Below are 22,634 nucleotides of genomic sequence, written 5' to 3'. Positions count from 1 at the left end.
CCAGCTGCTGTCCCCCATCATCCCATCTCACTCTGGGTTAGCCTTCAGCCTGGGTCACCCTTTTCCCTCAGCTCCCCAGGGTCTTTTGTGAAGCCCACACTCTTCTATTTGCACCTGACTCCCCCAAGAGACAGAGAGGTCTGACTCCTCTGTCCAGGAGGAGGGAGTGTGGGAGGGGGGCGGGGTCAGATGACCAGATTGGTCAATTTCCTTAAATACAAGAGTGTTTGACTTGAAAGAGACAACTCTATAGTATGTTCCACAAAGAAAGACGTATGTTCCACAAAGAAAGGAAAATGTTCTCACAAACTATCAAATGCCATTACCCCAAGTTCAGAAATGTGAAATTGTGTGGGGGAAAAAAAAAGGTTGTCTTCACACTTCCTAAAAGTCCTGTACTTAAGAAAAGAGCCTAAGTCTTGTAGGAGACATGCTAAAGGAGTAGGGTCCAGAGGTTTTTCTGTCCTTCTGGAGCTGCAGGGGGGTCTCCCAGGCCTCCTTGGACCCTCCTGGACCTTCCTTCCTGACTTTAGGATGATTTGGGGGTGTTTTCAAGATCAAGGAGCAATCCTTCTTCCCACTTCCCTTCTTCCTTAGCCCTCCCCATTGCCCTGGAGTGGGGAGCTGTACCCACCTGCCCCTGTGCCCACTTGCCACTAACCCACGGGCGCCCGCCCGCCCACCTTGTGTTTAGTTCCAGAGAACGAGGCGCCAGTAGATACCAATCTCATAGAACTTGACACAAAGTAAGCCATACCCTGCCTGCAGAAGCCCAGGGGGCGGGCCTTGGGTGGTGGGTGGGGCGATGGGATCATTTGCATATATGCTTATTAACCCCCCGAGGAACAACTGATCTAACCCCGTCTGCTGAGAGCCGCCTCTGCTCACCTCTTCAGCAACCTGCTTGCCTGCATGTGACTTGAAGGACCCTCCGTGCCTGTTCCTCTTCCTCCTGCCTTGGTGGGGTCTGTCTTCCTCCCTCGTCCTTGCACGTCCGTGCGTCAATCCGTTCGTCCGTCCACAGCGCCTGCTCGGCTCTCACAGGGCTGGTTCGGTTCGGGCCCTGGGCTGGGGCTCTCCTGCCCTGCCCGCGCCCAGCTGGTGGAATCAGGCTGTGGGGTGGGGAAGGTTCTGGGGCTCTTGTTGCTTCTGCCTCCTGAGGACCAATGCGGATTTCCCTGCGGTCAAAGGCCATCGCCTCACCCGACAGTGGCCAGAGAGGGGAGGACCTAGGCCGACATCATGAACCACCTCCAGAGCCAAGCAGCTTTCCCTCTCCAGCTCCAAAACCACCCTTTCCTTGTCCCCCAGGAGATATTTGGGATGTGGGGTCTCAAGTCACCCCATGAGGACACCTCATGTGGCTGGCTGAGTTCTGTGGGGTGAGGGGCTTGGGTGGGCCTAGGTGTGCATGTTATGTGCTAGAACAAAACTCACTGTTCTTAAAAGGGGTCCTTAGTCTGGAAACCCCACTCGGGAACCCCCTTTCCCCACCCACCCTGCCTCTGCCCCACTATTTAGATTTGCTCTTCCCAGACCCCATCCTATCCAAGATCCCTCAGGGTAGAGTATGAGCTGACAGCTCCCTGGAGAAAGGGCATTCATGGTGTTTTCTTCCACTAAGCTAAGCCCACAGCAGCCTGTGCAGATACAGGAAAGGTTCCCGAGGGTACTTCTTAGGGTGGGTGGTGGGGTTTCCTGGGCCTATTCTGGGGGATTCAGCATAGGCCGTGAAACTCCTGGTGGCCTGGCCTCCAGCAGGGGGAGTATGTTCTCCTTCTGGCCCCAGCTACTCTGCACCTCCATCCCCATTGGATATCCGCCTCCCACTCCTAAATCCTTAAGAACTGGGTCCCTTCCCAGCCCTTAGGCATGAAAGTCAAACCCATTCATCCCTCTGGTATTTTCACGACTATCTGGAGTCCAGATACGACCTGTCCCACTGTTACTGGAGGGCATCTGGATGGGCCAGACTGGCAGGCCTTTCTGCCCAAGGTCAACCCCAGGGGACAGCTTCTGAGTCCCATCCAACCCTCTGAATAAGCCTAGTCTCCCTACCTTGTAAACACGTCCCATTTTCCTTGTCTTTCCCACCAGTGATGATGACATCGTGTTTGAGGACTTTGCCCGCCAGAGACTGAAAGGCATGAAGGATGACAAGGAGGAAGAGGAGGATGGTACTGGCTCTCCACAGCTCAACGACAGATAGACTGGGGCCAGCCCTCCCTCCGGGCAGCTCCGGGTCTGCTCTCCTGCACTAGGATGCTTATTCATCTTCTTCCCGTTCTCGTTCCCCCTCTCCTGTGTTCTTCTAGTTTCTGCTAGGGGGCCCAGTGTTCTTCCAGGTCATGGTGGTGAACGTCTGGCCTCAGGATTGGCCCCACATCACCATGCCAACAAGGGTCACATGGGCCCCCCTCACCCCTCTCACCTCTGTTGCGGGGCACCCTTCCAGCCCCTCTCTTTTCCTGCTGACACCCCCGCCCCCAGAAAGGCCATCCTGGCTCTGGCCTTGGAATTTGACTTGGGATGGGGAGCAGAATGGAGAGTGTGGGGCATAGGACTTGGAGGGGTGAGGGTGAGGGCTCAAAACGTGTGAGAGAGTCCCCACAGTCCCAGGTGGCTAACACAGTCTGGCAGCTAAAAGATGACTATGCTGAGGGCCACCCTCTGCTGGCTGGGAGGGGCACACCTGTGGATAAATTCTCAATGCCTTCCTGCAATTGAGACCCAACAAACTCCTCTCCCCATTATCCCTATCCTCCATCTCTCTGTGTCTGACAGAGAGGTGAGGGTTTGCAGACCCCAGGAGTAGAGAAAAGCCACCAGACTGGCTTTCTCACCAGCAGTTACTCAGTCTAAGGCAAGCTGTGTGAACTAGCCCATCTATTTTAGTACTGTCGGGATGTAACATCTTAGCTACCTTGTATCTTATGTGTATGTCCTGTCTGTACACATGCACAGAGAGAGAAGGGAGGGGTCTCCAGAAAGCACCAACCAGAGGTAGAGTGAGCCCAAGCTCCTGGGGAGGTTTCCTGAAGTGTGGCTCCGAGAGATGGGCTCAGGGGCAAGGAAGATGAGAATCTGCTCTATTCCCTCCTTTGCAGATGTAAGAGCAATCAGTGATCCTTCAGGAAGTAAGGCTGGACGTCCAGATGGGACTGGGGACATGGGTACCCTCCTGCTTCACCTTGCAGTTCACTGGGCTGAGCTGGGCTGGCCCATAGGCTGGGAGAGAGTGCTCAAGGCCACCATGCCCACAGTCAAAGGGACTTCTTCCCCGGAAGGTGGCCTAGTCCATCAAGATGCCCTCACCTGAAAGGAAGGGGACTGCCAAGTAGCAAAGAACCCTTCCTTAGGGAATTGATGGCCCTCCCACCAGTTCCCAGTGTCGTGGATACACAGCACTCATTGACTGGTGTTGGTGTGATTGAGACCTGGGGCATTTTTCGGCAATACAGTGGCCAGATGATGAGGTAGAAAGTGTTAAAAGGTATTTGTTCTCATCTGGCCTTTGACACCCACTAACTGTGTGGCCTTGGGCAAGTTCCTTTCCTTCTCTGGGTCTTAGTTCTTCACCTAGAAAACCAAGGGGTTTGACCAGATAATCACACAGGGACCTCCCAGCTCTGGCCTCTTAGAATTTGTAAACCGTAGAGCTTCTAGTATGGTGGGTGGAACCAGAGCCAGACCATGGACTCTCATTTGTTTGCCTCCAGAGGTGATTCATTGGACCCCAGAAGTAGCAGGGCCCTGGTGAGCTCCTAGCCAACCCCTTCCCAGGCCTGAGAAGGACCCTTCTTGGGCCTCTGGAAGGTCATCTGATGTCAAGCTATGGCTATAGCTAGCAAGAGCTGCTCAGCCCTAGGGCCTGAGTATTACAGAAGGCCAAGCTTGTGTTTGCTTATGAAAGAGCCTCTGGTGCCTCACAACTCCCTGTGGATGGTAGGCCCCCTGAGGTTTACCTTATACCCAAGCAAATGTATTGCTTAGCAGGGCAAGGGGCTCTCTCCTCCATCCCTGCTCCCTTTTTATCTCTGTCCAATCCTTCCCTGGAAAAGGAGACAACAAACTTTTATTATGCAGGTTGGGTCTCCAACCTTTTCTGTCCAGCCCCTCCTGGGGTGGGGCTGCGTAACCATTATCCATGGCGAGATTACCCAGTTTACAGGCCTGGCACTGCACCTCAGCCCTTCCCCTTCTGAATATCATGAAGATTTGAGGCTAGGGACTCCCTGCCCCAGGTCAGGACCAAGTCAGTGTGGGGCAGCCATCCTCTCCTGGCCAGCCCTGGGGTCCTAGCTGCGGATGCCCCAGTCATCCAGCCTCTCTGCCAGAGCTTGCTGGCAGTCCACACCTCATTGGACAGCTAAAGAGTTGATGAAGGGCTAGAACAACATGGGCCAAGCATATGTGTCTTCCTGTGGAAACTTTGAGGCTGGTACAAGACCCTTTAGGACTTGAGGTGATTGATCACTCCCCTACAGGCCTCTTCCTCCATCCCTCACCTGCGCACATGAAAGATTTGTCAGCCTGGTTTCTTGAGCTTCTTCACCTCAATGTCACACTACCCTTTGGGGTTTATTCCAGTGTTTTAATGGAAATTTCCCTAGCTGTGGGAAGTATCATAGTCCCATTTAGGCTTTTACTCTTTGAGTCAGGTTCATTTGAATTTGGCTTAACTGCTCTTGGCTGACAATTTCTGCTCAGTGCTGGACACTCGAGACACAGAGATGGGTCAGCCCCAGCCCATGTCCTCATAAAGCTCATGGTCAGGTGAACGTTATAGTGGGGAGTAATGGGAGCCATTGCTTTCCAGGCTCCTTGGCTGCTGCTAGTTCATATAGTGCCTTGCTGAGAATTAGATGCAGTGCCCTTTCCAGGTAGATTCAGCCCATGTTAGAATGCAAAACTTTGTGAATGGCGCACAGACTGGAGTTCAGTCTCACCTGCCCAGCCAGATGCCAAACTCAGGCCAGAGTGTTTCCTTTGGCCTCTTCCTCAGAGAAAGACCCAGATTATCTTTCCAAGCTTCTGATTGACTCCATACCCCACTCCATCTGCGGCCCCCAACCATGACCAAGTCCTATGCAGGGCCTCTCTTCATCTGGAGTTTAGCGTGTCTGGAATCAGGTGAGACCTTGAAGTGAAATTGGGGGCATAGGAGCCCCACTGGGCCCCAGGCACCAGCCCATGGTGTTGGCTCTTCCTGTGCACACATGTGGGCTCCGTGCTTACCACACAGCTCCACACTGGTACCTTCCAGTGGGCCTTGTGGATGGCATATACATAGAAGTCTGGGCAGAAGGAAAGAGTATGGCCCTGGGTGAAAATCTATAGGCAGAGGGCCAGCTGGATATCCTTAGCACTACCACTGTGAGAAGAAAGAGTTCAATCCCTTTGAGGATAAGGACTGAGTTATTTGGCTGGATTTCATGGGCCATGTCAATCTCAAGGCGCAGATAGGCAAGAGTGGGCACACCAGGGGCTGGTTCTGCTCCTACATGGTGCCACACAAAGCATGCTGGCCTGGAAGTCCACGGAACCTCCAGTCCAGTTGTCATCAACCAGTTGAGTAGCCTTGAGCAAGTCACTTGACCTCTTGGGCTCAGTTTCCCTAGCTGTAAAATGAGGTCATAATCCCTTGCCCACCTGACTCAAGGAATTGTGAGGCCTAGAGGAGATGAAAGTCAGCCCTGTAAGTTGCAAAGGGCTGCAGAGGCCGTGGCACTGCCACTGCAGTGTGGCAACCTAGGGTCACACAGAATGGTCACCGTGGGCTGAGTCCTCCTTCCAGCAGTCTTCATCTCTTGCCCCCTTCTCACTTAGGCAGATGTCAGCCAGAATGATCAAGTTAGTTTGGCTTTGGTGCCTCAACTGAAAGAAAAATCCAGACACTATTCAGGAATGCCTTGCCCACAGACAGCAGTTCCAGCAAATACGACAGAGAGATAAGCCATGGATATCATCAGTCATTGTGCTTCCTGGAATGTCCCAAGCCTGGTGCCACCCATATCTCCCATCTCTCAGATCCCACAGAGGCCAGGGAGCCCTGGCTCTGAGCTCAGGTTAGGGAGAGCCACCAACCCCCAGGCCCAGGGAGGGACAGACCACTCTTCCATCTAAGAACCCCAAGGGTGAGGTGGAATCAAAATTGCCCTTCAAAGTAGAAGTTCCCCTCCAGGATCAGGCACTGCTGCCAATGCTTCTTGGTGACACTTAGGAGGGATTTGGCCCCAGGGAAAACCCAGGCCTCTAACCCCAAGAGCTGAGCCCCTGCTGACCCACACCCAGTAGCTCCAGTATCCCACAAAGGCAACTTCTCTCCTGCCAGTGAATGGGGACTGACATTCTCTGCCCATCCCAGAGGAAGGCTTTGTCCCCAATCTTAACTATGATTGGGTCTCATGGGCATAGGCCTATATCTGTTCTGATGTTTTTAAAGTCAACAAGGACCAAAACAGGGCCCCCATCCCCCCACCCCCGATCCTCATGCATCAGTCTGCACTGGGCTTGGCATTTTGCCATTCTTGTCCAGGCAGGTCCACCGCTTCTGTCCTCCTTCCAGGATCAAAATGGCCTATCTGAGGGGCAGGATCCCCACCTCTCCCACTCCCCTGCAGTGTCCCTGCACAGTGGCTTCAAAGGCCCAAGGGGGACCACCCCTCCCCCAGGACTTTCTCTCAACTCCTCACTCTGAAAGAGAAATCAAAGCACAGGTCCCCAGGACCCATAATCTATAGACACTCTGACACAGTGGTTTTCAAACCAGGTGCTGTGGAACCCCTGGGTTTCACAGAGCTTTGTCAGGGGCTGCTAAGGTGGGAAGATGGGGGTGGAGGCAAAGGCTAGGTCTCCAGCTCTCCCCCATCCCCACTTCCATCAGGACAACTCTGCTTTTATCTGTCTTGCCTATTGAGGTTTCACCTTCAAACTTTTGAAGAAACACTTCTTCAAACCACCATTCTAAGGTTTGATCTTCAACCAGCAGGCACAGGTTCTATTCTTGCTTTTCATGTTGGAATGGCTCTAGCATTCCAATACAAAGCGTCTTTGTATTGGAACTTGGGTCTCAGACCCAGGCCCAAGCATTTGCTTGTGCACCCACACGCTTACATGCACGTGCGTGTACACATTTGATGGTTTTGTAGCTCACCCACCCTGAAGCTCTGGCCTGGGTTTGATTTGGGTAGGGGCCTGGTGCTCAGTGAGGATGAGTCTTCCCTTGATATCAGCCCATGCAGTGTGGGGGACTGTAGAGCGAGGACATAGGCCCAGCCCCCACCCCACAACTAGTGTCTGTACCCCACTTCCCTGGCCCAGGCCTACGGAACACATGGGAGAAAGAGAAACTAGACTCAGGTTCCTCTTTATATACAACCCGATGGAGGGATGTCTGGGTGTTTTACAAAACAAATGCTGAGGGACGGCTTTAAGACAGAAGTCCTCCTGTAGGGAATGCCCCTCCAGAGACTTTTAAAGCAGCAGGTTTCCCTTGAGCAATTCTAATAGGATTCCACTCCCACGTCTGTGGGCAAGCAAGTGTATGAACATCAGAAGGGTGACTGAAGAGATGCTGGTCCCCCACCCACAGTTTCCCACATTTTCTCTCTGCCAGCCTGCCTCTCTGCTTGGTCCCCTGACCAGGGCTAAGGGGTGGGTGCATTGGTGAGACCTGGACCAGCCCTTGACACAGAATCCTGCCTGAGCCCACGACCGAGGGAATTCTATGGGGAAAATGTGAGGCTCAAGGCATAGCCAACCGTGTGGCATGGGAGAAAGAGTTCTATGTTCAGTCCAAGTATGCCCTTGTGTTTCCCCATGTGTAAGAAGGGGCTAGTGCTGAGCTCTGCCCTCCTCATGGGGATTACTACAAGGGAAGTCATGGGTGGGCATGATAGGCAGTGTCCTATGAGAGGTGGGATCCGCACAAACTTGGGGTGTGGTCATGGCCTGCACTGCAGATCAGCAGACTACTTTTGGGAATGACTAATGGGATGTACCACCTCCCGGGAGCATCTCTGCTCAGTGTTAAGATCTAGCCACAGATGCTCTGGGAGATGTGCCTCTTCCTACCCAATGGGAGCCAGACTTGAGCCTGGCACAGTGACTGTGTGGATCCCGGATGCAGGGAGTGACCGGGAGCTAGGACAGGTCTCCAGGTCTGTGGCCCTTCTGTTAAGTGATTATTTTGTTACACCCCCATTCCTGGGCCACCTGCCAGGTTTATCTGTTGTACCTGTGGCATTCCTTATAATGTCAGATAAGTTATTACAGTTTATTCAACTCTAACAGGACAAATGAACAAAAGAACCATAAATAAGAGACCATTAAAGGTCTTTTGTGACAGATCCTGGATGTGCTTTCATTTATGTCTCATTAGCTCATGGTAAGATGCAGACCAGCAAATCCTGTCCCTGCTGCCCTGGAATGGTGGACAGGACCTGTGGCTGAGTCAGGTGTTTTCTTCCGTTTTCTGTGGCCCCAACTCCAAACTGGTTCCTGCACTCTCTTTTGGAAACTCCTCTCTGCTCCACCATTACCAGTCTTATGGTTTTGGGGAAGTTGCCAAACCTTTTATCCCTCTCAGACATCACTGGATCCCATGACTCCTGGTCTGCCCCTCAGGTAAAGTTTTCCCATATTCTTTTTGGCAACACCAACCACTTCAGGTGGAATCCTACCCAGACCTGGTTCTACCTCAGTTCTTGTCTCCTGCTCTACTGGGTCTCCCTGAAGTCACTTAGCTTTTCCATGGCTTATCCACTGCCTGTTCCAAAAGAACACGTGGGAGGAGTGGGGAAAAATGTGAGGAAGATTCAAAGTTCTACACGATAACGTGCTGTGTTAACACAAAAGGAAAATGCTGATGAATGTAAGATGAATTTCTCAGAAAATTGATTACGTATGAAAAAAGATTTTTTTTACATTCCTCTAAAATAGGAACTTAGATCAAAGCATTGCCCTCCTGGCTGGTCAGAAGGTGGTCTGTTTCCTCTGATGCTCCTTTTAGGCCAGAGAAGGATAGTGGGAAGACATTGACACGTGGTCTGTATCAGTCTGAATCCAGGGAAATATCCCATGCCTGTATTTCAGGAGCAGGGATTTTATTGATGAGACTGGTTATAATATTCCAAGAGTTCAAAGGGCAAGTGGAATGTGAGGCAACCCAGAGATTAGGTTCTACTGGAAACCACTACCATCTGGAGGCTGCAAGGACTGAGAGAGGAGTTACAGAGCTGAGGAACGAGGGACACTGCAGGAGAGGGTATCTGAAGAATTCAGACTACCAGAGAAACACATCTGTCGCTGGGGATGCTACCCAAAGCAGGGAGAGTAAGGAGAAATACTTTGGTTTCTCCTCTCTTCCTGCCCTCCAATATCATGCCCATGCCTACTATTGGCAGAATCTAATTAAAAGCTAATTTTCAAGGAACCTTGGGAAATGTGGTTTGCAATGGTTAATGCTCTGCAGTACAGAGCAGGGGAAGATCGGGGGATTAGATCTGAGACCAAACAGGCAAATCACTAGCTCTTGCTCAATCTTCTCACCCAAAAAATAAAAATAATCATACTAGCCTGGGTACTGCAATGGAGGATTGTAAATGTCGGGCGAGTATTTGTTTTTGCCTCTTAGCTTTGAGCTTTTCTCTTGCTGTCACTCACTGTCTTCATGGTGCTTTGGGACTTCATTTCTCCTAGCTTTTTAAAATTCCAGCAAATCAAGATACACTGGGTAGGAGTTTCAAATTATAGCCAAGAAAGTAAATCCACTACAGCCCATCACTTCTACTGATTACATAAAAATTCTTGACAAAAATACTAAATACATTATCTAATGACTGAAAATTAAAGAAAAGCAGGCAGATGGTACAGAGGAGTCAAAATTTGGAGAAGTAAGCTGAATAGGGTGAATCTCCCTGTTTTCCTTCTTTTGTCAATTTGTGCTGAGATTAGAACTACCACAAACAAGAAGGTGAGAGAACTTCAGACCTGAACCTAAATTAGTTGATGGCCTCTTGAAACAACAATAACAAAATCAACATTCTATAAAGGATTATAATGGGACCCAGAGTCTAAACAATATAATATTTCCAATGTCCTTTTCAGATCCAGTAACTTGGAATCATGCAATATACAGAAAAATATGACCAAATATCAAGAGAAAATACAATCAACATATGCCAAATTTAAGATGACTTAGATGTTGGAATTATAAGATTTTGTAGTTGATTATAACTGGAAATGAATGAAAAGCTAGTTATTCTCAGAAGAACTATAGGGGTGCCTGGGTGGCTTAGTTGGTTAATTGTCTGACTCTTGATTTTGGCTCAGGTCCTTATCTCACAGTTATAAGATCAAGCTCTGCACTGGCAGTGTGGAACCTGCTTGGGATTCTCTCTCTGCCTCCACCCTCTCTAGTTAAGTAAAAACTAAAAAAAAATATTTTAAATAAAAGAAGAAGAGATACAGAAACTGGAAAATGAGCTAACTGGAAATTTTAGAACCAAAAACCTTAATATCTGAAATAAAAAATTCACTGGATAGGCTTAATAGAATGGAGTTGACAAAGGAAAGAGTCAATGAACTTGAAGATAGATCAATAGAAATTATTCAATCTAAAAAACAGAGGAATAACTGCAAAAAAAATTAACAGAGCTCCAAGAACTCATGATATAATATTATACACTCTGATATTCATATCATTGGACTCCCAGAAGAGAGAAGAAAGAGACTGGTGCAGAAAAAATCTTTGAATGAAAGGTATAAATTTACCAATTCAAGAAGCTGAGCAAACCTTAAACAGGTTAAACTCAAAGAAAACCACACATAGACACACATAACCAAATTGCTGAATACCAAAGATAAAGTCTAAATTCTTAAAAGCAGCTAGAGAAAATGACACATTCTTGTACCTTATTCTTTATAAAGAATGATGATTTGATGCAGCTTTCTCAGTAGAAAACATGGAAGCCAGAAGAGAGTGGAACAGCATCTTAAGTGCTAATGTAAAACAGTTACCAAACCAGAATTCTGTATCCAGTGAAAATATCTTTCAAGAATGATGCAAAATAGATTCTCACATGAAGGGAAACAGCAGGCCTGTTCTTAAAAAAAAATTATTTTGGTGGAAAGGAAATGATGCCAGAGATAAATCCACATCTTCAGGAATTAACAGCAACAGAAATGGTGATTAAATATAAAAGGCTACATATGTCCCCATAAGTTCTTTAAAGTATGTATGACTGTTGAAAGGAAGACTGATAAATTGTCTAATAGGGTTGTCACAGTATATAGATGAAATACTATACTATACTATACATACTATAAAGTTCAGTGGGGTAAGATAAAGAGACCTATTTGTAGGGCTTCTGTAATCACTTGAAGTGATATAATATTAACCCTAAGTATAGGGTTACGTGATGTATATTGTGAGAAAAGTTATGAGAAAGGTTATGTATGTATATTGTGATCTAGAGCAATAATTAAAATGGAACCAAAATATAGATAAATTAAAATAGCATATTAAAAAATAAGCACATCTTCCAAAAAAGGCAGGAAAGTTGGAACAAAAGAATAAACAATAGAGGGGACAAACAAAATAGTAAAAGTGGTAGACCTAAACCAAACCATATCAATAACTATATTAAATGTAAGTGGTCTAAATATAATAATTAAAAGAGATTGTGAGAGTGGATTTTTAAAAAAAAAAATCCAACTATATGTTATCTACAATAAACCCACTTTAAATATAAAGACAAAGATAAGGTAAAAGTAAAAATATGGAAAAGATTACCATCCAAACAATAATAAAAAGAAAGCTGAAGTGGTTATGTTAATAGAAGAAAAGGTAGACTTCAGAACAAGGAATGTTATCAAGGATAAGAGGGACATAATATAAAAATTAAAATGTCAACTTACCAAGAAGACATAACAATCCTAACTGTAGATATATGTAGTAATCATAATTTTCACGATGAAGCAAAACCTGATAGAACTGAAAGGAGAAATATGTAAATCCACAACACTTCTCTCTTAGGAGAGAAACAAGACAGAAAATTAGTAAGGATATAGAAGACCTGAACAACACTATCAATTAATGTAATTGATATTAATTAAATATTTCACCTCAAAACAAAATAAGCATTATTTTCAAGTACACATGTAACATTCACCAAGAAAGACCATTTTCTGGGTTTAAAAAAACCTTAGCAAATTTAAAAGAATTCAAATAAAAAAAGATTTTTTCAGACCATAACAGAATTAAACTAGATATTAATAATAGAAAAGAATCTGGAAAATTTACAAATACTTAGAAATTAAGCAACCTTGTCAATGGATCAAAGAGAAAACCACACAGAAAATTCAAAAATCTTGTGAATTAAATGAAAATGGAACCAAAAATAAGTAAATTTATTAGATGCCACTAAATTATTTCAATAGATGCACAAATAGCATTTGACAAAATTTAATATCCATTCCTGATTAAAAACAACAACGACAACAACCATGTTAACCTGATACAAGGCATCTACAACACACCTACAGCTAATACCATACCTAATGGTGAAATGATGTGGTAGTGGTAAATGATTTTCTCCTAAGATTGGGAAAAAGGCAACAATGGATGTTCCCACCACTCCTATTTAATATCCTACTGAAGGTCCTAGCCAATAAAATAAGGCAAGAAAAAGATATAAAAGGCCCACTGATTGTAAAGGAAGAAATAAAATGGTCTCTATTCACAAACAACATGATTATTTACATAGAGAAGCCCAAGAAATGTACCAAGGAAAGGTGCTAAAACTAATGGGTGAATCTACATAAGTTGTAGGATAAAGATCAGTATACACCAGCCAGGCGGGCTAGGTGACTCAGTCAGTTAAGAGTCTCTTGATTTCAGCTCAGGTCATGATCCCACGGTTTGTGAGATTCAGCCCTACATTGGGCTCTGTGCTGATAGCTCAGAGCCTTCTTAGGATTCCCTCAGCCTCTCCTCCACTCATGCTCTCTCTCAAAATAAATAAATAAACTTAAAAAAAATAAAAAGCACCATTTACAACAGCATCAAAATGGGAATACTTAGGTATAAATATAGCAAAACATGTGCATAATCTTTTTTTTTTAATTTTTTTAATGCTTTATTTATTTTTGATACAGAAGAGACAGAACATGAGAGTGGGAGGGTCAGAGAGAGAGGGAGACACAGAATCTGAAACAGGCTCCAGGCTCTGAGCTAGCTGTCAGCACAGAGCCTGACGCGGGGCTTGAACCCACAAACGTGAGATCTGACCTGAGCCGAAGTCGGAGGCTTAACCCACTGAGCCATCCAGGCGCCCCACATGTGCATAATCTTGATGCATGTCTCTAAAACACAAAATATTGGTGAAAGAAATCAAAGAAGACCTAAACAAATTGAGACATTTCCCATGTTCATGAATCCGAAGATTCAATACTGTTAAGATTGATTACAGATTCAAGGAAATCCAAACTGATTATAGATTCAAGGAAATCCAAACTGATTATAGATTCAAGGAAATCCAAATCGAGATTGTTTTTTTGCAGATATAGACAAGCTGATTCTAAAATGTATATGGATAAGTAAAAGAACTAGAACAGCCAGGAAATTTTTAAAAGAAAAAAAAGTTGAAATTCTCTACTACCTGATCTAAGCTACAACATAAAGACAGTGTGGTAATAGTGAAAGAATAAACATCTACATTGATGGGATAGAATCCAGAATCAAAAAACAGACCTGCATGTTTACTATCAATTGATTTCCCAAAAAAGTGCAAAGGCCCCTTTGGGAGTGCAACTGGAAGTGCAAAGGCAACCCAGTTGTCCTTTCAATTAACGGTGCTGGCGAGGATGTGGAGGAACCGTAACACTCACACACTGCTGTTGGGAAGGTAAAATGTATGGACACCTTGGAAAACAGCCTGGCAGTTTCGTATAAATTTAAACATCCTTATAGATGACTTAGCACTGTACTCACAAAAGAAATGAAGTTATGTTCTCACAAAACCCCCATGGGAATGTTAATAATGGCTTTATCGTCAAAAACTGGAAACAACCCTAATGTTCTTCAGCTAGAGTGAATGAATGACCTATTGTACAGCCACACAATGGAATACTACTCAGCAATAAAAATGAACAAACTAGAGATACCTACAACATGGATCTTAAAATACATTTTGCCAAGTGAAAGAAGACAGACTTAAAAGAACAAAACAGACCTCTAGTTGCCAGTGGCTGGAATTGAGGGAGGCTTGGCTACAAAGAGACTATAGCAGGGACTTGGGGGGTGATGGAACTGTTCCCGTGTCTTGATTGTCAAAATCAACTGTAAGCCCAAAAGAGTGGATTTTGTGTTATGAAAATCTGTATCTCAATAAAAAAGCCAAAAGCAAAAAATAAATAAATAAATAAATAAATAAATAAATAATAAGGCAAAAAAGAAACTAAATAATTTATATCACAGATTGCAAATAATATTTACTGGGTGTGTGCCATTTGCTGGGGCTTATGCTGGACCCCTTTGTGAAGACACAAAGATAAATAAGATAATTCCTTCAAGAAGCTCACAGATTCATAGGAGGATAAGGTATGATGATAAAGCTTTGAAATTGCTGTTGAGGGATATTGGAGATGAGGCTGACGTGTAGTCATAGCATGCCACGAGAGCACTAAGCAGGGGTCATCATGTCTAGGTGCGTTGGGTAAGATGGAGACTAAGGCAGGCATCCTAGAGGAGGGGTTGCTTTGGTTGAGTTTTGAAGGAGGAGAAAGAATTAGGCTGATGAGGAGAGGCTATGAACATTGGCTAGGACTGGGCTCCCATCCGATATTTGAATATTCAGTCTCAACACTTTGCACCTGCTATTTCTTCTGCTTGGATTGATAGATCCTACAGAGCTCGTTTCTTCCCATCTATCAGGGAAGCCACCTCAGAGGGGTCTGCCTGACTACCCTAGTCAAAGGACATCCTTCCCCATTGCTCTTAAATCACTCTGTTTATTTCCTCGTAAGTGTCTTGGTGGTTTATGGTATAAGCACATGGGCTCTGGGTTCTAAGCCCAGTTTGGCCCTTTATTAGCAGTGTGACCTTGAACAAATCATTCATATTTATGTGCCTTTGGTTTCTTCATTTCTTTTTTTTATTCTTCACTTCTAAATAGGAATTATAATAACTACTTCATAGTTAATAACTACTGTCATCAAGCTAAAATGGATATATATATATATACACATATATATACTTGAAAGTCCTTTCAAGTATTTTATAAAGTGCCTATTATGCACTAAGTACTGCTCTAGGAAGAAGTTGGGGGTTGTACTTTATATATAACATATATTCTATATTCTATATTAACCCATTTTATTTGTATATATTTAACATATATATGCTATATATATGTTATATATGGGCATATATAAACCCATATATATGTATTATGGGTTAAATATATATTAACCCATTTTATTTATATATATTTATATATATTTAACATATATATGTTATATATATGTTATATATGGGTATATGTATACCCATATATATGTATTATGGGTTAAATATATATAAATAAAATGGGTTAATATAGAATATATAGTATATGTTATATATAAAGTACCACCCCCAGCTTCTTCCTAGAGCAGTACTTAGTGCATAATAGGCACTTTATAAAATACTTGAACAGGGGCGCCTGGGTGGCTCAGTCGGTTAAGCCTCCGACTTCGGCTCAGGTCAGATCTCACATTCATGGGTTCGAGCCCCGTGTCAGGCTCTGTGCTGACACCTAGCTCAGAGCCTGGAGCCTGCTTCCGGTTCTGTGTCTCCTTCTCTCTCTGCCCCTCCCCCTCTCATGCTTTGTCTCTCTCTGTATCAAAAATAAATAAAACATTAAAAAAAATTGAAAAAAGAATAAAATACTTGAACAGATTGTGACTAACTGAAAAGAAGGAACATTCCCATATTCACCAGCAGATGACGCATGTATGCAAAGAAAAATTAAAACTAAAACTTGTTCCGCTTTGACACAAATTGGCCAACAGATGTCATTGCAGCTCTCTGGGTAAAGGAACCAAGATCTGTGACTGAGCTAGCTGAGCCAGTGGTCAGTTATCCAGATAGGACGAAGGACAAGTATTCCAAGTGGAGGGCCAGGAAGTTATAATTGTATTAAAAAGCTAAAGTTGAGAAGCTAAGGCTAGATTATGTTTTACACGACTGCATATTCTATGGCTGCATTTTCCTTCTGTTTTCTCACTTTATTAAACAGTAACAAGGAGCTGGCCATACAGGAATCTCATATAACGGCAACCTCAGTTCAATGATGTGGAAGGTTATGGGAGTCAAAGGGAGTGGGCATTTGATGTGCAGCAGAGGAAGGCCATGAGCCCTGCAGGTTTCTTCCCTGATGTTTTGGATTTCTGTGAGGCAAGGACAATGCTCACAAATCTTCTCTGTCCTTCAGGGTTTGGGACCCAAAAGGGAACTGGGCCCAACCCCTGAGAGGAACTTCTGGTCTGGTGTGGACAGTGGGCCAGAAAAACAATCTATACAAATAAAAGTCTAGGGGGTGCAGTGATGGGAAGAAGAGATAAGGTGAGGACAGCAGAGGGGACTCGAGCTGTCCTGATATTTTCTGCGTATGGAAGGCATTTCAGGCAAAGAGTACCAAGTGAGCAAAGGTACGGGGTCTGGAATCACTGGGCTCAGTGACTAAAATTTGAGTAGTTTTGTGTAGCTGGAGAATAGAGGTTCAAACAGACTGGAGGATAAGGTCAAGGTTGGGGAGTGTATTAGTATCTAGTGTTGGTAGACTGGCTAGTCCAGCAGCCTAGCACTTTTTCTTTTCCCCTCTAGGTCTTGTCAAAAGTCACTGGAGTCCAAGGCCCACCAGCCTGGCACAGTCCTAAATGATTCTTGTCCCAATGTAATTATTAATAGTGGCCTCTTTCACTCTCCAAAGTTTTCTGGTTTGGTTGGTCACCTTATTTAGGGGCCCCATGTGCTTCCATTATCATAGTGACCCGGTCTTTACTGGTCTATCTCAGCAGATGGTCAGCAGAAAGTAGAGGTTCAGGAAGAATGAGGTTTATATCTGGGGACCACAGAGCTTGGGGTTCCAGAGCAAACCACTCTTTTCTCTCAGGGAGGGATAGAGATACTCCCTAGCAGGGTTTCTGCCTGCAAGAGGTTGAGTCAGGTGTCCAAGGCCAACTGGAAACTGCTGATAGAGGCTGGAAAGTCCTCCAAACCCTTTTGTTGTTGCCCTCCCCACTGCCCCCTCCCATCTCTAGGCTACCACAGGCTTGGGTCTGGCTATAGGAGGAATGACCAGAGGGACGGAGAGACAGAGTGAGGAGATGGGACAGACCTGCCAGATACTCAAACCTAGAGTAGGGCAGGGATGGCCCCAGAGGCATCTTGGGTTCTGGATTTGCTTTGATTCTGACACTCTGGGTGACCTGGATGAGCTCCTACACTCTTTGGGCCTCAATTTCCCCACCAGTACAATGAAAAATTAGTTGAGGTGGTCTGCATGGGACTAGCCCAGCCCAAGGTGAATTGGCCTAGGGCAAGCACTGAAGGAGGAGGGGGGCAGGGTGGTGAGGAGGAGGTGGGGGAGGGGACTCCAAAGGCCACCAAGCACTTCACCACAGAAATATTAAGTGCCCCATCACTTCTCCCAGTCCAGCAGAGGCCATGTCCATAAATTAGGGCCATGGATCTGCAGAGACTTAATGAAGAAGGAGATTAACTTCAGTGAGAGCAGGCAGTACCTCTGGAGGTCACAAGTCCAGCCCCAGCCTGGACAAAAGGAACTTGGAACCAGAGATGGGCATGGGGTGTCCAAGGTCAATGTTGGACTGGGCCAGGAAGGCAGGAGCCAGCTCTGCCGTGTTCACTGCTGTATCTCCAGCACAAAGTAGGGTCTCCACTAGTATTGATGACTGAGGACCAAATGGCATGGCAAATAATGCTAAGCTCAGACTGAAACCCAGACCTCTGGACTCTAGCCCAGCCCTTCCTAGTTCCCAAACCAGACCTGAAGGGCGTGGGTAGGAAAGGGGCTGCAGAAGTAAAAGGCTTCTCAAGGAGATGGATCACGGCTTCTCTTTGTTTCTGAAATTTCAGCTTTTACGGGGCCACAAACCCTGGGATGTCTGACATGTTTCTCAAAGTGTGTAGCTGGTTTCATGTCTATCACATTTCTGACTTGCACACCTCTTCTCTCCCTCTCCTCTCTCTAAGGGGACATCCCAGATGGAGTTCTTCCCCCTGGCACTTGGCCCTTGCACCCCCCACCCCCGCCCACCTCAGACTTCCAGCAGCATAAACAGCACTATGATTAGAGGGGAAGGTTGGTTATTCAACGAGGCTTTGGCACTGCTGAGAGCATCCAGAGGGGTGGGTGCCATTAGGGTATCAGATCAGGGCCACACTGACCCCTCCATCTCATCCTTTCCTGCAAGGTCCCTTCAGGGCTCCTGTAGAAGCCACAACCCTCATCTCCTTGCCCATCTGGCTCCCATGGGCATGGCTTAGGTCTGATTCCTCTTTCTGTCTCCAGTGTCCAGCATGAGGTCTGGCATGAAAAGGATGGGCAGAAGGGAGCAAAAAGGAAGAGGCACTGGGCAGCTCTCCTGCTTCCCATATTCTACCCCTCCTCTAAGGGCAGAGGTCCCTCCAGAGCCTCCCAGCGAAGAATGTGGGGAATACAGATCTGACTTATTTACACACGTCCACCTACCTATCCCCAGCCATTAATGGTCGTCTCTAATTCTCAGACTAACAAGATCTTTCTGCCTCCAGTTCTTTGCACACACTGGTACTTCTGAGCTTTCTCTGTTCATCAAAATCCTACTCATCTTTCAAAACCCAGCTCAAATGAGACTTCCTCTATGTAGAGTCTCTCTAGGCTGGGCCAGGGGCTCTTACTCTAAGCTCTGTTTCATGGGACTTCTTTTCTCTAGATCAAGATTAAACAGGATTCCCCCTGGGTCATTAGCTTCTCTAGAATTGGCAAAGTTGTATTTAGTTGAAGCTGAATGGCTGGCTGGATTTGCAGGGGAGGGAAGGCTGGGGGCCCTGGGGACCTGTTGATAGTCCCATAAGATCAAAGGCCACTGACAGGCTGCAAGAAGGGTGGCGCCCAGAAATGACATTAAATGGGAATCAGTGAATGGCACTAGGGTTAAATATCAACTGGTATACATTAGGCACTCAATTAGTTGATTTTTGACAACTACTGATTTGGCACTTAGCTTAGCAGCAGCTCTCATATAAAACCCTCAAAGATTTTTGCTGACAATGAACCCACAGCTAACAGCATGCTTTATTTGCCAGGGCTTACTGCAGTCTTCTGTTACATTATGAGGGCATGTCTTTGGAATCGGGGAGGTGATCTGTTAGAGACACAGTTCTCGAACCTGTGTTAGAGAGATAATTACTATTTTGTCCTGGACAACTGGCAGAGCACCTTTTGAAGGTCATTCACAGAGGAGAACGTTTCAAGAGAATCTGACCCCCTCTCATGAGGAATGACTGGGAGAAGGGGCAGGGAATTGGCTGGGAACAGATAAGGAGACTTATGCCACTATCTCCAATTCTGTAAAGAGCCATCGTGGATGACCTGCACTCCTGGCCCCGAGGCAAAGCTGGAACTGTCAGGGAGTGCCAGGCAGACTCCTCTGGCAAAGAAAGGGATGCTCCCAGGAGCGAAGGGAGTGAGCTCCTCATCGAGAGATGAGTGCTCCTTATTGGGACGGCGTAGGAGGCTTCCCACTTTACCTCTGAGGTCCTTTTCAGTGTCTAGAAGGCACAAATTCTAAACTTACATGGCCCTAAGATTCTAAAGTGCCAGAATTCTAGGCCTCTGCCATGTAGTTCTGGGCCCTGAGACCACAAATGCAAAATAATCCAGTCTGGGGAACTGAGGGCAGGAGATACGCCTCTAACACGGGCCCTACTGGCCCAGGCCCCACCTGTCTCTTTGCTCCACATATCTCAAGGGGTCATTTATCACCACCACCCCCCCCCCACCTCTAGGCTGCTCTTCCTCACACATACCCAAGATGCAGGGTGTCTTAGCTCTCTAGCCAGGACAGTATAGCATGACACAGGTCATAAGGGAATGTCAGATAATTCATTAGAGGGGATGATATCAAAGCAGCAAATCATGATCCCTCCTTTCCTGCCTGAATTAACTGCCTCTGATTTTCTATAGCCTCCTTGATAGCCTCATCTGATGCTAGTTTTTGTCAGTCCAACTGCATCTCCCCCACAGCCACCACCCTTACCACCGTGATGAGGAATGACAGGGTTAAGAGGATGTAGAGGAAGTGTAGGATCCCATCTGGGCTGTGGATAACCCCCTTTCAGAGGATAAAAGGCAGATTGGCTTGGAGAGCAATGCAATCACAGTGGGAATTCCCTCCATGTGTGTCACCTCAATCCTGCTACATGTAGTCAAAGCCCATTTCTTCTCCCACACTCCAGGCAAAGACACCAAAGGTCACTGCCTCACTTCAAGGAGGTCCAAAACACCCTCCCAGGTGTCCCCTCCCACCTCCTTCAATGCCCCAAGGTCAGCGGGAATGACATGGCACCACTTACAAGAGTAGAGTATCTGAGATTATTGCAGACTTTATAGAAAACTGCCCAAGGGAGATCCAGATGTCTTGGGTGGGGGTGGGAAGGCAGGCCTCAGCCAATATGTTGAAGGAGGAGGGACTTCCTGTGTGCAGAGACAGCACAGGCCAGCCATTCTGCCTGACCTAGGGGATGGGAGTCAGGGAGAGGCTGCCCCCTCCCCACTCACCAGTTGTGCTTTGGGATCATGCAGAAGGCAGGGCACTGAGGCTCTGACCCTAAACAGGATGGCTTGTGCCTGAGACAAGAAATGAGGCCCCTCACCTTTTCCAAAAGGCATGGGGGAGGGGGACATGATATCAAGGAAACCCCAGGGGGGTGGGGTGGAGAGTCACATGGGTGGGAAAGAGTGTGTGGGCGACAGCTCCCAGCTCTTCAAAGCCTCTCCCCTATCTCTCTCTGAGGCCACAATGTATAGGTGACCCTGGTTCTGAGGCCCAATCAACTACTTTGAAGGAGTCTTTCCTTCCTCATGGGCATCTGGTTGGGGCCAGTATGGTTGGGGGATGCTTGGCACCTGCACCTGTCTTGTAGGGCTGGAGAGCTCATGGGGAGGGGGGTGGGCACATCCCAGGAATGGATTCCTCACTGGACCCTGACCCAGTGAATGGCAGGGGTGGATAGTGAATGCAAGCGATGGGTGCAGGAGGGGATAGATAGCCTAAAACTTGGGCAGGGAGATTTAACTCAGATCAGGGTGAAGAGCTGAGAGTCTGGAGATTAGGGACAAGCACTGAGTATTGGGGGATCAGAGCCCCGGTGAGAAAGGATGAGGATTGGTTCCATACTAAGGCTATAACAGGGTGTGACTGTCCCTGGGATGGGAGACAGTTGGAGCTGAGCCCCAAGCCTGGACCAAGTAAAGGTGGAGCCTGAGGCAGAGCTGCTGGAGGTGGGCAGTATGAAATACATCCCCCAATTGGGGGAGGGTGCCTAACCCTCACAGCCTGGGGATGTGGGTGTCTGTAGGATGGAGGGCTCAGAGCTCCGGGATGAGAAAAAAGGTTCAAAGTCCACAAAAACCTTCAGGTGGGGGTGCTCTGCTTCTGAGAGTGGAATGGGATGTAAGGGTCCCTGAGCCCTGGGAAGGAAAATGAGGTCTCCAAGCTGGAGATGAGAGTCAGTAATGTCTAGGATGGTTTGCCACTGAGAGGGCAGGCCTCAAAGTACAGGGTGGTGGAGGCAGGACAAAGTTTGAAGGACAAAGTTTCCTGAAAAGTCTTGAAAAGGGGAAGGTGATTTTGGTGGTTTAGGAGGAATGTGTCAGAGTCTGGGATGGGCAAGTTGGGGTTCTGAAATCAGAAGGGGGTGTCTCTCGATCTTTGATGGTGAGAGCTCCCAGAGGCTGGGGAGTGGGGGTACAGCTTGGGGGTCTCTGGGTGGGGGGGATGCCATAATCCAAAGGTCTCAGGCCAGGCAGGGGCAAGTCTCAAAGCCCCCAACTCGCGGGTGTCTCATACCCATGGCTTCAGGCCAGACAGCCCCAGTAAAGTCATCAGCTGGCAGGGACAGCCAACAACCCCCAAGTGGTGACACTTCAGAGGCCTGAGCCCGGGGAAGTGGCGCGGGATCCTGCGGGGGCAGCCGGAGCGGGTGCGCGGTGAGGGTCGGCGTCCTGCTCATAGCGGTAGTGGTAGCCCTCCATCTGGTCCCGGCAGGCCTCGCGCAAGTTGCGCATCCAGCGCTGGATGCCGCGGCGGTTTAGGTAGAGCACCATGAGGAAGATGAGGCCGATGAGTGCTAGCACCAGCCCAAAGAAGACGTAAGAGGCTTCAAGCTCCGGGCCGGTGAGTTCCACTTCTTCCCCGCGACCGTATCCATCGCCGTCGGCACAGCGCAGCCGAGCCTCGTCCAGGTCCAGGAAAGGCCGGTCCTGCAGCGCCCGCGGGGCGGCGCAGCGCAGGCGCCGCGCGTCGGGTACGCGCTCAGTGGCGTTGCGCAGCCAGGCCAGCAGGGGGCGCGCTGCACAGCC

The 22,634-nt window shown here is 47.1% G+C and overlaps 2 protein-coding genes across 3 annotated transcripts in view; one reads left to right on the top strand and one right to left on the bottom strand.

The window, feature by feature from the left end:
• Nucleotides 1-8,351, top strand: part of ARRB1 (arrestin beta 1) — a 76,300-nt gene extending 67,949 nt beyond the window's left edge. For both annotated transcript variants that reach the window (XM_029956423.1, XM_029956422.1), the window contains exons 15-16: nt 695-746; nt 2,098-8,351. In XM_029956423.1, the coding sequence (XP_029812283.1) occupies nt 695-746; nt 2,098-2,209 (164 nt within the window). In that variant the 3' untranslated portion in view covers nt 2,210-8,351. The remainder of the gene's footprint in view (nt 1-694; nt 747-2,097) is intronic.
• A 12,287-nt stretch (nt 8,352-20,638) lies between these two features.
• TPBGL (trophoblast glycoprotein like) overlaps nt 20,639-22,634 on the bottom strand; it is a 2,303-nt gene continuing 307 nt past the window's right edge. Inside the window, exon 2 of the mRNA XM_029915633.1 lies at nt 20,639-22,632. Within this exon, the coding sequence (XP_029771493.1) occupies nt 22,200-22,632 (433 nt within the window). The 3' untranslated portion in view covers nt 20,639-22,199. The remainder of the gene's footprint in view (nt 22,633-22,634) is intronic.

Source organism: Suricata suricatta, chromosome 11 (genome assembly GCF_006229205.1).
Source record: "Suricata suricatta isolate VVHF042 chromosome 11, meerkat_22Aug2017_6uvM2_HiC, whole genome shotgun sequence".
Classification (NCBI taxonomy): domain Eukaryota; kingdom Metazoa; phylum Chordata; class Mammalia; order Carnivora; family Herpestidae; genus Suricata; species Suricata suricatta.
The sequence above is the reverse complement of the archived record's forward strand: the minus strand, read 5'-3'. Positions and strand labels throughout refer to the sequence as shown.